This window comes from Dromaius novaehollandiae, chromosome 1 (genome assembly GCF_036370855.1).
Source record: "Dromaius novaehollandiae isolate bDroNov1 chromosome 1, bDroNov1.hap1, whole genome shotgun sequence".
NCBI lineage: Eukaryota > Metazoa > Chordata > Aves > Casuariiformes > Dromaiidae > Dromaius > Dromaius novaehollandiae.
The window spans coordinates 6,370,864-6,385,099 of record NC_088098.1 but is presented as its reverse complement, the minus strand read 5'-3'; the positions used below and the strand labels follow the sequence as shown (position 1 = coordinate 6,385,099).

General features: G+C 38.0%; 1 protein-coding gene across 3 annotated transcripts in view; it reads right to left on the bottom strand.

The window, feature by feature from the left end:
* The window catches only part of SEMA3A (semaphorin 3A), a 331,409-nt gene that overhangs the window by 63,412 nt on the left and 253,761 nt on the right, over positions 1 to 14,236 (bottom strand). For all 3 annotated transcript variants that reach the window (XM_026119328.2, XM_026119327.2, XM_026119326.2), the window contains one exon: positions 6,124 to 6,217. In XM_026119328.2, coding sequence (XP_025975113.1) covers positions 6,124 to 6,217 — 94 coding nt within the window. The remainder of the gene's footprint in view (positions 1 to 6,123; positions 6,218 to 14,236) is intronic.

The following is a 14,236-nucleotide window of genomic DNA, read 5'->3' as shown; positions in this document are numbered from 1 at the left end:
CTACAGCCTCAGCCCATAAATGGCACAGGCACAGCCTAGCTGGAGATGAAACTTCACTATTAGAGTCTCTGTGTGCCCCTCCTGAGCCAGCTAGAAGGATCACAGAGGAGAGATGCAATCTAAATTCAAATGACCAGGTCACATTAAATGTGGGTAAGGGAATAATAATAATAATAATAATAACAACAACAACAACAACAACTACATAGTAATCAAATCTACCGAAAACATCCAGGGATCAAAGTAAAGCACATATTTTGGGGGGGTTAATGCAGAGCTTGTCCGTGAAATTAATCTGAATTCAAAGTGCTAAAATGTATTTTTAGGACTGTGCTTTTTCACGCCTGTATCTGAGATGAGCTACTTTACACTATCCCTTTAATATGGAATCAAAAAGTATTATCCTTCCAACTGCTGTTTTTGAGCTACCCATCTTAAAAGTCTCCTGTGAAAAAGATAAGTCTGAGGATGAAATAACTGTTTTTTTAAGTTAAGGTAATAAATTTTTCCTGGTCATGATGAACTCTACCATATCCTCATTCTAAAACACCCTTTAGGAACAAGTTTATGATTTTCATGGCAATTTTAGGTATTTCCACGGTGGGACAACCACGTCCCAGCAAGCCTATTGAATATCACTGGGATCTTTTCCCAAGAACATTGACAGCATGAAATTATCAATTGAACCTACGGTAGCTCTGTGCCATATGGTAGTCATGAAAGTCAGGAAGGGTGAAAACATGATAGCGGAAAGGCGTGGAATTGAGCGAATTCACAGCAGAGATTAGAAGCCAATAGACCAGTCATGCCCAGCAGGAGGTGTGATCAGAAGTGAAACAGAACAGCATATCATTAATTAACGATTTTTCATTCCTCCATGACATTTTCGACTTTTTTAGAGGGGAGACAATCACTTAATTATAGTGATTATTATGTATAGTGTATGCAGCTGAGATTTTAAAGAACATAAAACCTTTTTGCTAGTGAAAATGGCTTTGATGCTATGCTTAACCTTTCTTTAACCTTATCCTCATTTTCTTGTCTTCCACGCCCCAGTGAGTTAAGATAAATCAATATAAATCAAAAGTGTGTGTGAGGGGGAACCAACAAGCCCTATTTTACTTCTTAGTTATCAACAGATGGAAAGGTCAATCAAAAAGAAGAAAAAGAAAGATTCTATTTTTAATACTACGTTATTAAAATTACAGAAATAGCTCAATAAGTTATTAAAATTACGTATTTGTAATCTTTTGAATTTTAGGGGGTTAGGCACTTCAAGTTCTAACTCAATATACAGACACCATTGAAACTAATGCATCTTCTGGGTTTGACTCAATTCACCCCAAAACCATTTTGTGCTGCTATGCTCTTGTTCTGGCTCGTACCCTTTTTGTCAGTGATGATAGGCAGCATAACAGTTTTATCAATAATGGGTTTCTATGTGTTCCAAAGGAAGAAAAAGCTGTCAAAACCAGCTGACCTTTATTTTCTACTACAGCTCCTCCAAGTTTCAAAATACTTAGACCATTACCTACGGTTTGAATTGATTCTCTTTGATTTCCAGCAGGAACTGACTCAAGATCCACTGAAGTCAGTGGATTTCAGATACAATCTTTAATTCAGGAAAATATGTGACAAATAGCCTCCCATGCACCAAGGCTGCAGAACAGCCCTTTGGTGCTTTAAATGCATTCTCAGAGCTATAGCCCTACCCTTTCCCCTTCTCATCAGGATCAGATGTATGGTATTACAGTAACACAAAAAAGGGATTGGGGCTTGGATATAAATACCAATAAATACCATTTCTTCTTGTCAGATTTTTGCCAGATTAAGGGTGAGCTTCAAGTCATACCCCAGACTGCGCATCCCTTGATGCAGGACTATTGTGCCATTTCTGTTGGTAGTAGTTTTAAAAGCAGTTTTCATTAATTTTAGGAATGAAGTGAAAACTAATAATTCACAAACTAACAAACTTTTTTTAAGCAGAAAGACTAAATAAAAAGAAATAAGTTGTCACTTTGTACTTCAAGTACGACAGCATAAAGCAAGGACTATGGCTTTCTGTTCAGAGCAGGCTGATGGGCCTCCATTGTTTTCATAGGAAAAAAGTTCTATGTTTTGGACACAAGCCACTTAAAGATAAAGCATGTTGACACATGTGTGCAAACAGAAATACATATATTGACTTTACTAAATAGAGAGGCAACAATTAAAGCCTGTATATACCGCTAGTTTAGAAAGGAACCATTTATTCCCACATACTGAATGGGAGGAGCACGGAACTATAAGGCCATTTCCCCAGCATCTCCCAGTTCCATTAGATATGAAGATGTTAAACGAGAACTGCATAAACTTATTTTCTCAATTGTTTCTGTTCAGCTTTAAAAGAAAACAGCATTCTTTATATATACATATGGGCAGATACAGAAATATCAGCTTCCTTTTTGAAAGAAATAAGAAAGTTCAGCAGATGAAGAATAGGCTAGAGCAAGCCTTGAATTTCCTGATTGTAGCCCCTGGTAAAAGAGCTCCCAAACAACATCTGATAACCTTGGGTAGTAGGTTTATTCATATCACTGAAGTTAAGATTTTCAGAAAGACTTCTTGATGGTCTGACTTCACTCCCATTCAAGTCAAGAGCCAAAACTTCCCAGAAGCTAGAATAACCCTTTAATTCATGAACCCTATATCTACTTTGTAGCTAATTTGGAGGAGAGTAAGTGAGGAGAGTAATGCTGTTCCTTGGTAAGAAGCCATTGTTCTTCAGATCACATTCAGATTAATCCGTATTTGGGAGTACTAACGCACCTGAACTGATCCAAAAATTATTTTAACATGTATATAAAAGAAATCAGTGAGGCACAGGAATATAAATAGCTTTGAGGATCCTGGATTATTGGAGCTTTAGAAAATCCCGAGGGGGGATTTCCTAAGGAGTATCTGACTGATAATAGGACAAGGGATGTCTTGTTCTCTGAGGTTTTTTTTCAACTATACCAATACAATTGCTTTAGACTAATACATTTCAGTGATGATTTTCTCCAGTGACTGCTTTCTTTGAAAATTCTGCTGCCTCTCATTTTCCTCCTGCCCTGAAATACATGCTAGAGGTGCCCAGGGACTAGGTACTCTCTACATTTTCATGCATTAGCCCACTCAAACGGAGATTGTTTAGTTAGCAGCACAGAGATTGGGAATGGATGAATAGTGTCTTATATTATTAGGAAATTGTTATATCATATTCCCAGCTAGCATTTACTTAAGAGTAGAGTAGCAATAACTACCTTTAATGAACAGCTCTTAAAAAAATAATGAAAAATGTTTGCAGGTGGATGGAACAAGGAATGTATACTGGAAAAATATTGGAACAATTCAATAATGATGAACTATTTGTTTTGTTTTTTTTTTCAAATATTATTGGATTTTGTAGAGAGAGAGGGAAAACTAACTTTTTTTTTTTTTACACCTTTATAAGAGTTTCTTTCAACTGAAATATAAAACAAGAACCCTGAGTACAAATGTCTATTAAAAATCTTAAGTTACTTTTTGCAGATTAGCCTTGATGCTTTGCCCAAATTCCAGCTTGGGTAATTACATTTCACTTACCTAAGATTTACCTTCTAGCTACTGAGTCAAGAACACACTCTTCTCCACTTTGCAAACCTCTCTGTTAAGTATTTCTGACAAAGAATAGAGACTATTTTCCACTCCTATATTTAACTGTACTAATTACTCTTACTTCTCAGCCTTCTTTTATCTTCTTTATAGGTATGTTGTGTTACAACTATAAGGCTGCATTTTAATTACTGCAAGATTTTCAATTTACACCCTCACCTGCTTGAACCTGGGATGATTCCCGGTTACTTGTGAGTACAAATATTTCTGGCACCTGAGGAGTCAGGTGTATCAGAGCTACCATTCAGCTCTAAGAAAGGGAAGAAGTGGTTCAGCTTTCCTCTTCTTAAAGTAGCCTATTTTTGTGAAGCATTTGTGGTCAAGAGGCCCATCCTCCAGCTGTTGTGGCCCTATGCACTGTTTCACCCTGGTGATACCTACTTCAGGAACCTACTGGACCAAACCTTTCCATACAGGCATTGCTCAGCCAGCTTGTTCTTCCCTTTTCTCCACTTCCCCAGGTGGAGTCCACCTATTCTGGGGAGAGAAAACTATTTCACTTTGGGTCAACACAGTCCCGTTAAATTTGTGCTTTTGGCAAAGATAGAATGAGCCATTATCAGTGGACCAGTGGTGAATTTGGTGCATGCTTTCTTAAATAACAAGGGAACCTCTGTGGCAAAGGATTTAAATAAATGCAGCACTATAATCAGTAATACAATATGGCCATAAGGTAGTTATGAGAAGGTTGGGAAGAAAGGCTGTTAATTTTTGAAGATAGGGGAATGTTAATTTTAGCTTCACCCTGGGTTTTAGGTAAGTGGCTGGAGTTAAAAGTCACTGCCTTTGAATGTTCCATTTTGGCCATTTTCTATAGTGCTACTAAACTCGTGGCTCTAACTGAATCCTGATTCAAAACAAAATATGATGCTTTGTCAACTGTTTATTAGGAGGAAAAACACATGGAGTGAAAATGATAGTGAGAGGGAATGGGCTCATGAAAGCAAAGATGTTTTAAAGACATGAAATCCAAGCCAAGGGAAGTAAGATAATCATATTTGTGCAGGACTGAGTAAAAAAAAGGAATGTGAAAAGCTATACTCTGTTGACTTTATGCAGTTACATACCGAGTATACCATGTAATACTGGCTTGTCATCATTCTCTTTCTTTATTGTATATTAAAGTAAATAGTCAAGTCATTCCCTTGAGAGCAGTTCTGCCACAAATTCAAGTTGCTCCAGGCACTAATTTATACACCAGCCTTTTACACACACACTTCTTTCCTTGGCTGTTTGTACAGGGTGCAAGTTGGAGCAAGACGAGGATGTCTTGTTTTTTGTTTTTTTTTTTTCTTTTTACAAAGTGCATTTCCTCAGGGTAGCTCATCACCTGTGATCATTAGGGGCTGCAAAGAGCAGGAAATGAGGCTTACTCAAGACTAAATTTTTTTTGCTATCTCTTCTCAGTATCTTCATCTTTAAATGCAATGTAAATATAATATGGATAGTTGCTAGGTAAGGCCTTAAAGGAGGAATATGGACATAGCCCTGGAGAAAACAATGTATCTGGTGTCACCTCCCAGAGGGTTATTGGACAAGAGAATCTGCTAACGTCTGAAACTACTTTTAGCTCCTTGAATTTGAAGTTGTAATTAATTGCCAACAAAGTTACGTGTTGAGGATAGAGTGGCTACACCAGGGCAGTGTAGTTATGCAGGTGGGAAGAAGAATCTAATTTGTTTCACTCTTAATCTCTTCTCCCAAAACATCTTTTTACCTTTTTTGTAAGGGAGAAGGAAGGCCAATCAACACAATTAATTGAATTAAATTGGTTAAATCAATTAGATCAATTCAATCAATTAGATTAGTTCAATTAGATTAATGCAATTCAGGTGCTCTAGACATCCATCTTCCATTAAATTAACTATTAGTAATTCAAAAATACTGAATTTATTGAAATCTCTCAGTCTGGACAGGAGCTTAGTTTTGCTTAGTTTAACTCAGTGTAAGACAGAGCTCTTCAGCTGAAATATCATGATCTTAGAGCCTGGACTTGTAAACGTTTGCATATCTCCAGTTCACATGGGGGTACAATTCAGTGATATACTTTCCCTGTCAGCAAAACTGATGTAAGAAATTGCTTATTCCTGCTCTCGCTTTGCTCTCAGCTGTGCTGGTGCAAATGTTAGTATGGGCAAACTGTAAACTGAGTGATTAAAATAACTCCAGTGACATCTAGGTCTGAGGAGAAGAAACACTTTGCAGAATCAAGCCCTTACAGAGGGACAAAGCAACTCTTGTGATATTTGAATCCTGGTTTATATATACCTTATTTCTCAAGACACCTGGGTCAACTATATTAAAAATGAAACCAGAATGACTTTAACCTGGAAAGAAAGCACACACGACAAAACCCTATCACAGATGCAGCAAGTAGAAGAATAGCAGAAAACTGGCAATTATCTACGGTAAATGCATATCTTCTTGAACTTATTTTGTGGCACCTACCTACTAAAAGAGAAGCCGTCAGCAATTTAGGATCGTAAGGACTTTTCCCTCGGCCATTTTCAAAATGTGAATCTTCCATTTTAAAAATGTTGTCCTGTTGGGGGGGGAAAAGAAAGAAACAACATTATTTTTCGAAAGGTCACTAAAAATAAGTTGAATTGAATAGAGTGCAGTATATACAACTCATACTGGTGCTGTGGCTTCAAAAATGTCAATCTACACAAGGTAAGGATCTGGCAGAAGTGCCCACCTTCTAACTGATATTGTGCTGAAAGCTAGTCAAAAGCACAAATGCACATTCACAGGTCTTGTCGCATCTGTCCTACTTCATATATAATTTCCACGGTTTCACCAAATTGTATCTGCCTTGAGTAAGAATATTGCCTGAGTAATATTTACTGAAGATCTTTGTACTTGAAACTTTTGTCTGAAAAGGATGAAACCTGAATTCTGCTTTTCCTAACTTCGGATTTTACTGACCTACTGTTCTCTGTATTCGCAAATTCAATTCAAATTCACTACTGTGCAATACAGCATTTAGAATACACAAGCTGGGGGCAAAGTATATGGGGGATAAAACAAGATTAGAAAAAACATCTCAGTCAACACTAACTCAAATCAGGGTCAGTAAATAGAAAGCAATGGGATTTTCAGCACGCTTAATTATTTTGTTTTTAACTGGGGGATCGAATCTGCCAATCAAATTGAACGCCATGTTCATCTTATGTTTTGCACTGAGGGTAAAACCAGAAGAATAGAGACCTTTTTGCATAGTAGACACTACCTTGATAGAAGGCTTGTGGAAGCCAGAACAAAAGCTGAAATGTTCATCTGCACTGTGGATGATTTGTATTGACACTTAACTTAGGCAAGAAGCCTCAAAGCTGGGACCTGGCCAGGCAGGTATTCTGGTTACTCAGTTCTTAGCACCCAGCTTTCAAGCTGCTTCTTTATAAAATTTCTCCATAAGGTAGGTGTTGGAGGATCTCCCCTAACCAATATTTGCAGGACCAAGGGGCTTAGGCTGCAGTAGCAGTTGCAACTTGCTACAACCTCTTTTTTTCCTACAGTCTGATCAGAGGTTAATGGTCCTTTTTAGTTGGATAGACCAAAAGAAGCAGAGCAGGACGTATGTCTAACAAAATATTAACAGTAGAAAGTAACCAAGAAGTTGGTACTTTTTTTTGTCTACCTATTTCATAACAGATCAGCTCCTGATATTCAAGTCTCTACAGTACTCACTGCTTCCACTGACTGGCCCAAGCCCCCCTTCCCCATTCTCACTATCTCTTTGCAATCGGAGAATCACGGAGCTGCGGGTTGGAAGGGTTCTCCACATGTCGTCGAGTCCAGCCTCCCACTTGAAGGAATACTGTTGCCCACATGGGATACGATCAGCTTTGGTTTTGTCTGGCCAAGTCAGGAAAACCTTCAGAGATGGACATTCTACAACCACTCTAGGCAACCTCCCCTGTCCTTCTAAAGAAAGCATCTTTTTGTCACCTGAACCTTCCAAGGTGCAATATGTGGCTGTTGTTCCATCTGCCACTATTGCAAAGAGAGTGGCCTTGTTTTCTTTGCAACTACCTTTCAAACTGTTGTAGGCTGTTCTTAAATTGCCATTAGCCTTCTCTTCTCCAGGTTAAGCACATAATGCTTTCACCTTCAAGAGCACTGCTCCAGTGCTCGATGCTGGAGTCTTGGCACTTCACAGGGATGTGGGGATCCAAAAATATCAACAACTCAAATATTGTTCAGCAATAGCTTCAGTAATTGTTTTTTTCTTTCTTCTTCTGTTTTTCTTTCTTTTTTTTTTTTTTTTTTTTTTTTTTTTAATGTGAAGATCAGTCAGGCAAATAGCTGGTGTCTTCCTCAGAAGCAGCAAATTAAAGTATTTGGAAGTAGCCCTCTCTCTGGCACCTTGCCTTTCCTTATCTTGCTAGTTCAAACTGAATTCAGGTATGGGCCAGGCTAGTGACCAAATGGTCCAAATGATATTATTTTATACCTATTGAGGCCGTGTAAGAGGGCCAGCCACAGACTATGATCTTTATTAAAGGCTTCTTTAGTTATATCATGCAAATATATATGTGTGTGTGTGTGTGTTTGTGTGTATGTGTTATATATTTTTAAAAGAATACCAAAAGGACTTTACAGCAATTTACTGAAGAGAAAGGTAAAGGGGAAATGGACTGTTAGCATTGTAGTTTGTCTGGAAGGGCTTACTGCACTATAAAATAAAAAAAGTTTGGGCACAGCTTTGTGAAGTTTGATCCCAAAATTCAAGCTCAATCTCCTAAGCATGTTCTTGTAGATGCACCCTGTCTGATTATGTTTATACAGTCACCCTGTGTCTGTAATACCTGGCACAATATTGAATTTCTTTCTTTTCCTTTGCCCTTATTTTTATTTTTTAATAGTTCAGACACAGTCCTCCCTCCTATCCAACTTTCTAACGTTGCTTCTTCTAACCATAAATGAATAAATAATGAAAAAGAAAACTATTTTTGAATTTCTGCTGTAGGGTCTATATCAAGATCTTGAAAAATAAATAACAGTAGTAAGTTGAAGAGAATGCTAGAGCTCAACTACAATAATAGAGAATGGCACTAATGCTACAAACCATTATTGAAAAATGTTATTATCAATCTGCATTTTCTTGGGATTTCTTCTTACTAGATGATAATTGCTCAGCTTGAACACCAATGGATATTTGATAAGGCTATAAAGTCAATGGCATGACAGTTAAAGCAGAATATATTCCCCAAATAATCCCATGTGTCATTATAAAACAAATAGAAAACAGATGTGGAAAATGATTTGATGTAGGAAGGATCTGATTTTTGACTATTCTTCTGGTTTCTGTCACTGTGACTCTACTCATATTGGTGTGTGATAGGCAAAAGAGAATAGAGATCCAGGTCAGCATAAGACAGAGACCTTTTTCTCAGGATTTGTTGAATAAACCTTTCGAAATAACAAGCACGACAGGGAAATCCCACAGTGTTTTCATATTTCAGTTAAAATGTAGTGTAGAGGCACATGCAATATATTTCCAAATGTATCAGCGAGTAATAATGATAATAAATATATCACTGTGAGGTGCCAAATATGTGTATCATGGTTAGCTTGAAGCCTCAGGGGATTTTAAGAAACAAGCTATAAGAAGCCTAACTTATCACAAATAGGGCAACTTGCCGAAATACCTCTTTCAGTGGAGAAGTCAAACCATCTCTGCTTACCGACAATAAATAGAGGCAACAAAGAAAATCTTTCCTATGACCCCCCCACCCAGTTTAAAAAAAAAAAAAACAACCTAGGAAGCAATAAAGAAGCATGACTAATGATAGGTACTAGTTCATTCTAGTCACTAGTCCGTGGCATATAAACCCAAATCCTGCCTTATCAGTGGGAGATGAGGTGAGAAGTTAATGTGAGTACTTGAGGGCAAAAACTCATCTTTGCATTTTCTGTAAAACATGTACTTGATCTTTTTTTTCCCCAAGAATTAGGCTCCGATACACAGGCTATGCACCCACCATTATAAGTTGTCCTATCCACCTAAATTCCACCTGAGAAGCTGTGTGTAGGCAGCAGGGAGAGTGAGGATGGAAAAATGACCCAGAGGGGCAAAGTCAGTCTGCCTGGAGGTAGCAAAGACTGATACTGTGCTCAGAGGCTTGGGTGGACTTCGGGCTGTGCGACTGTGGCCTTTACTTGCACAAAAATGGCAAGAGCTCTTAGCTGGAGAGCATGCACATTATTTGCACTCAGAAAAGTTATTGAACAATTTAAAATTTTGCTGCTTCTTGAGCTTTATAGTTGATTGATTGCCTAGTCATATCACAGTGAGTCAGTAGACCCCTTAGCCATAAACAGCAACACAAAGGGACATTACAATATACTTGAAGCCTCTTTGGGGATCCTGCTAGATAAAAGCCCAGCTCTGGTGTATTTTGGTTGGTGTGTGAGTTATAAAACACTAGGTTTCTTATCTAACTGATGCTTCTATATAATGCATATTAACACTACCAAAAATGAGGGAAGAGTTCAGGCCCAGAATTAAGGTATGAGGGATAGACGTTGCTCATATGATGGTGTACTGAAATTCCACAAATTCGTAGCGACAATAACTGACAGCAAGCTGAAGCTACCATCCCACGACAGCTCGGCTCCTGTTATAGTATGAATCATGCTTCCACCTAGGAAACTTTGCATTGTGGGTTAGCATGCCATGTGCCTTTTCTCTTGCTTCTCAGACCTATGAACAAGGATTTTCCTGTAGCACATGCTGCGATAGATGGCAAGACTAAGCCAGAAAGAACTACAGTTCAGCCCTGGAACAAACATACAAATTCTCATGACTCCCACTCCTTTTCCCCCATGATCTACCATCTTAAGGCTACGGAGATTCACTTTCAAACTGTTGAAGTGTGGCTGAAATGATGCCCTTCATCATGGTATTGACTGCTGCCAAGACATTGCTACTTGAGAAGACTTACTTCATACCTGGCTATTGAATAGCTTCAGCCAGCCAGTATGATAGCAGTTATACATGTATATATATACACACACACACTACATAACCATATATATATAACTATATACACACACACATATATATACACCCAGTATGATAGCTTTTGTAACAGTCTTGGTATCTATCTCAGCAGCTAGCCAGTCCAGAACTGTCTCAACAAAGCAAGGACAAGACAGGTGACAGCATAGACTGGGTGTTTTTGATGAAGATTTTCTTTGAACTTCTTTCCCACTTTGTCACTATTTCTGGCTTGTGAGAAAACCTGTGATTGGTGGGAAAGAGCTAAGCTACTAGCATGGCCAGCAGTTCCTGTTGAATTTCAGGGTCATTTCTTTTTAATGAAAGTTTTCTGGCACTTCACACAGAAATCATCCCAGAATTGCAGAGCTTAACGCAGCAAAACTGCTGCCAGTCTCTAATGAATTAATGCAGCACAAGCAGATCATCTGAAGAGGCTGTGTTGATGGAGTGTGTACAGCTACTAAGAAGGTATTACTGGTTTAGATTATAAGGTGCAGAAGACTTAGAGCGGTTTGACAGAAATGATGCTCCCCTGCTGTGTTAGTGCAGCTGACGGAAGTCATATCCTTACTCTTTGTAACCCCCAGACCATAAACAGAAAGCAGCACATCTCCAGGGTGTCTTCCAGGGGCTAGTCGATCATCAGGACAAGCTGACAAATGGTAATGTGGGATGGTCCAGAAACATTCAGGATGCCAGGAGCTTTAGGAACTATCACATCTTTTGTTTAATAAAAAAAGGTAGAGCTGGCCAGAGCTGTGAGCATTATTGATGTTCACATTTCCCTTGCTGTTCTCACAGAGTCTATTCTACTATTGAGAAGCATCTCTTAAGACAAAAGATTGCATGAGAAAAAGAAAGGGGGAAAAAAAACCCAGCAGAGTGTCTACAGTATGATAATGCAATTGGAAGGGATATCCATTGGGAAGACTTGAAGGCACATGGCAATGTCTCTTAACTGAGCCATAAGTTGCTGGCACTGAAATATTGTGTTTTGTGTATTATACAGCACTGGTGAGAACAAAAGCAAAAGCCCTGCTTCCCACTCAGAGGCAAACCTTTGAAGACGTTAAGGTTTGGATTTATCCCCACTAAACAGAGGCATTAACCGAGGCTGCTAAATTTGCCCCCCTACTCACAGTCAGCAGAAAGCAAGAGGTTCCTCTGAATGACAAGTCGGATCAATGAAGAATTGAAATTCCCAAGGGCAAGATTTCTCTTCATTGATTATAGAGGAAGATTTAGGTGTCTCAGGGAAGTGATACCATAGTAATTTAGGTCTGAGCTAACAGGATAGCCCTTCTGAACTGAACTCTGCCCAGGCAGCTGATCAGAGACATCTCACTTTTAGAACAGAAGCTGGTGTTTTCACTGTTCCCTCCATCCCCAGTATAACAATTTCAATTTGATTTTTCTCTTGCCTTGTACAACTTTCCATGTACACATTTTATGACTATATCAAGGATTTTCCACAGAATCTTTTAAGCACAGTTTACTCTATGAAGAATGATTTATTTATGAATTGTGTTACTTCTCAAGAAGAATTTTAAGTGGAACAACTATGTGGGATATGGCTATGTTCTTATTGTTATTATATTTCCTATTTCACACCTAATCTATTGAGTCATGAAAACTGTTAAATATGAGGACTTTGGTTTCAGGGTTGGGAACCATGCTGTTATGGAACTTTTAATAAGCAAATTTTATTAAAGTCATCTCAGTGGAATGCTTCATTTTTTTAAAAAAGTGCAAGTGCAAATAAATATAATGTGAGAAATTATGCAAAAAAAACCCCAAATAATAAAACAAATGCCAATGTTGAGGCAAGTGGTAACAACTGGGGAAATAGGTGAAAAGCGATTGAAGCAATAAGGCAACCATTCAAAATCATTAATTATATTAAAAAAAAAATACACACAGTGGGCTTCTGACTCTTAATTTTGAAGCTCCATGTGGCATGGGGTTTTTGCTTGCTCACATTTGGAGGATACTGGGCTTTGGAATACCATTCTACTTATGTTCTGTTTTTCCAACCTGGGCTTAACAGAGCTGAGCTATCAGAGTTTTAAAAAGCTGGTGGGAAATCACTGTAAGTGACAGATTCTTAGTAAAAAGTGGTTTCCAAGGAGAGGTCTCCAGCTTCTGCAAGACCTGGAACTGAACCCTCCTGGGCTGCTGTGCTGGGCTAGAGGGGAGGCAGAAGGAACTCTACTGAAGAGCATTTACTGGCAAATCCGTCTGATCAGGGGCTCCAGAGGAGATCTGCCATCTCTCTGTGCTTGCCCTCAAGCTTGCCCAACCATTGCAAGATCTCTTGCTAACAGTTCCTGGATTAGTCTATGCCCTCTTTTTCGAGCCCAAGAAACACTCTTTCCCCGGTACACCCTGCTTGTAAATATTCACTGAAATTTTGATATTTGAAAATCTTTATGTCGATATTGAACAATGGACTAAATCAGCTGTTGAGGTGACCACTGGTTTCATTCTTCCTTGGTTCTGTAGCTCAATGAAAGCAGAATAGAGACCCTGATTTCTATTTCTCTTTTTGTCACAGTATGCCACTTACATTGGGAACTTTTCATGGCTTATAATATTCAGAAGATGTCTTAAAATGCAGCAGACAACTGTGGTAAGCAGAAAAGCTTTGAAAATTATCTCTGCAGACAACAATTGAATTTGGAGGACTTATCTTCTCAATAGCTCAGTTTCAGTCAAATATCTAAAGTCCCATATTTATCTGGTTTGTTCTGAGATTAACTGAGTTAATATGTATTAAGTTACCATAAACCTTTTCAAAAGGTATTTTTTTTATATCTATCTATCTAGATAAATAATTATAATTCAATGAATTTAATGAGAGGGAAACCATTGCCAAATGAGCTATTTAGGAACAGCTGGTTTAATCTATTCATTATTTGTAGTTTATGATTTGTAATTCCTTCTGCCTATGAGTGGAAGACAAACAAAGTGTCAGTGTCAAATAGTGAAGACTCGTTCACACCTGAACATACTAGTTTGCATACTAATATTGGTATTTATATGAAGAATGGATTCTTTCAAATAGCTGTGCAAGATATGTAAATAGAAAGAGGGCAGGCACAGTCAAACTGAACAGCTGTTCAGAAAAGAAATATATGTTTGTGAACTTGGTTTTGCAATATTTCACAAGCTACAGACAGCAGACTTATCTGAATGTCATTCAACATTTTTTTTCTAAGACATGTCCTAGACTTGGTGCACAAAATTGTATCCACTTGCATCAATTCTAAAGCATTGTCTAAATTAATATTTTAGGTAAAATTCTATTCTAATTCCACAAAATAAGAATAAATGAAGAGACTTTAAAAATACCAAGGAATTTCATTATAGTATCATTATAGTATTTATACCTTTAGAAAAAAACAGCAAATATAGAGTGATTAGGAAAGAAAAAAAGAAAAAAAAAAGAAAAGTAAAAGAAACACATAGTTAACATGAATGACATGTTAACCTTGACTGATTAGTAAAGACACCAAAAATGCCATCCCAATGGCATACCAGACACTAGATACC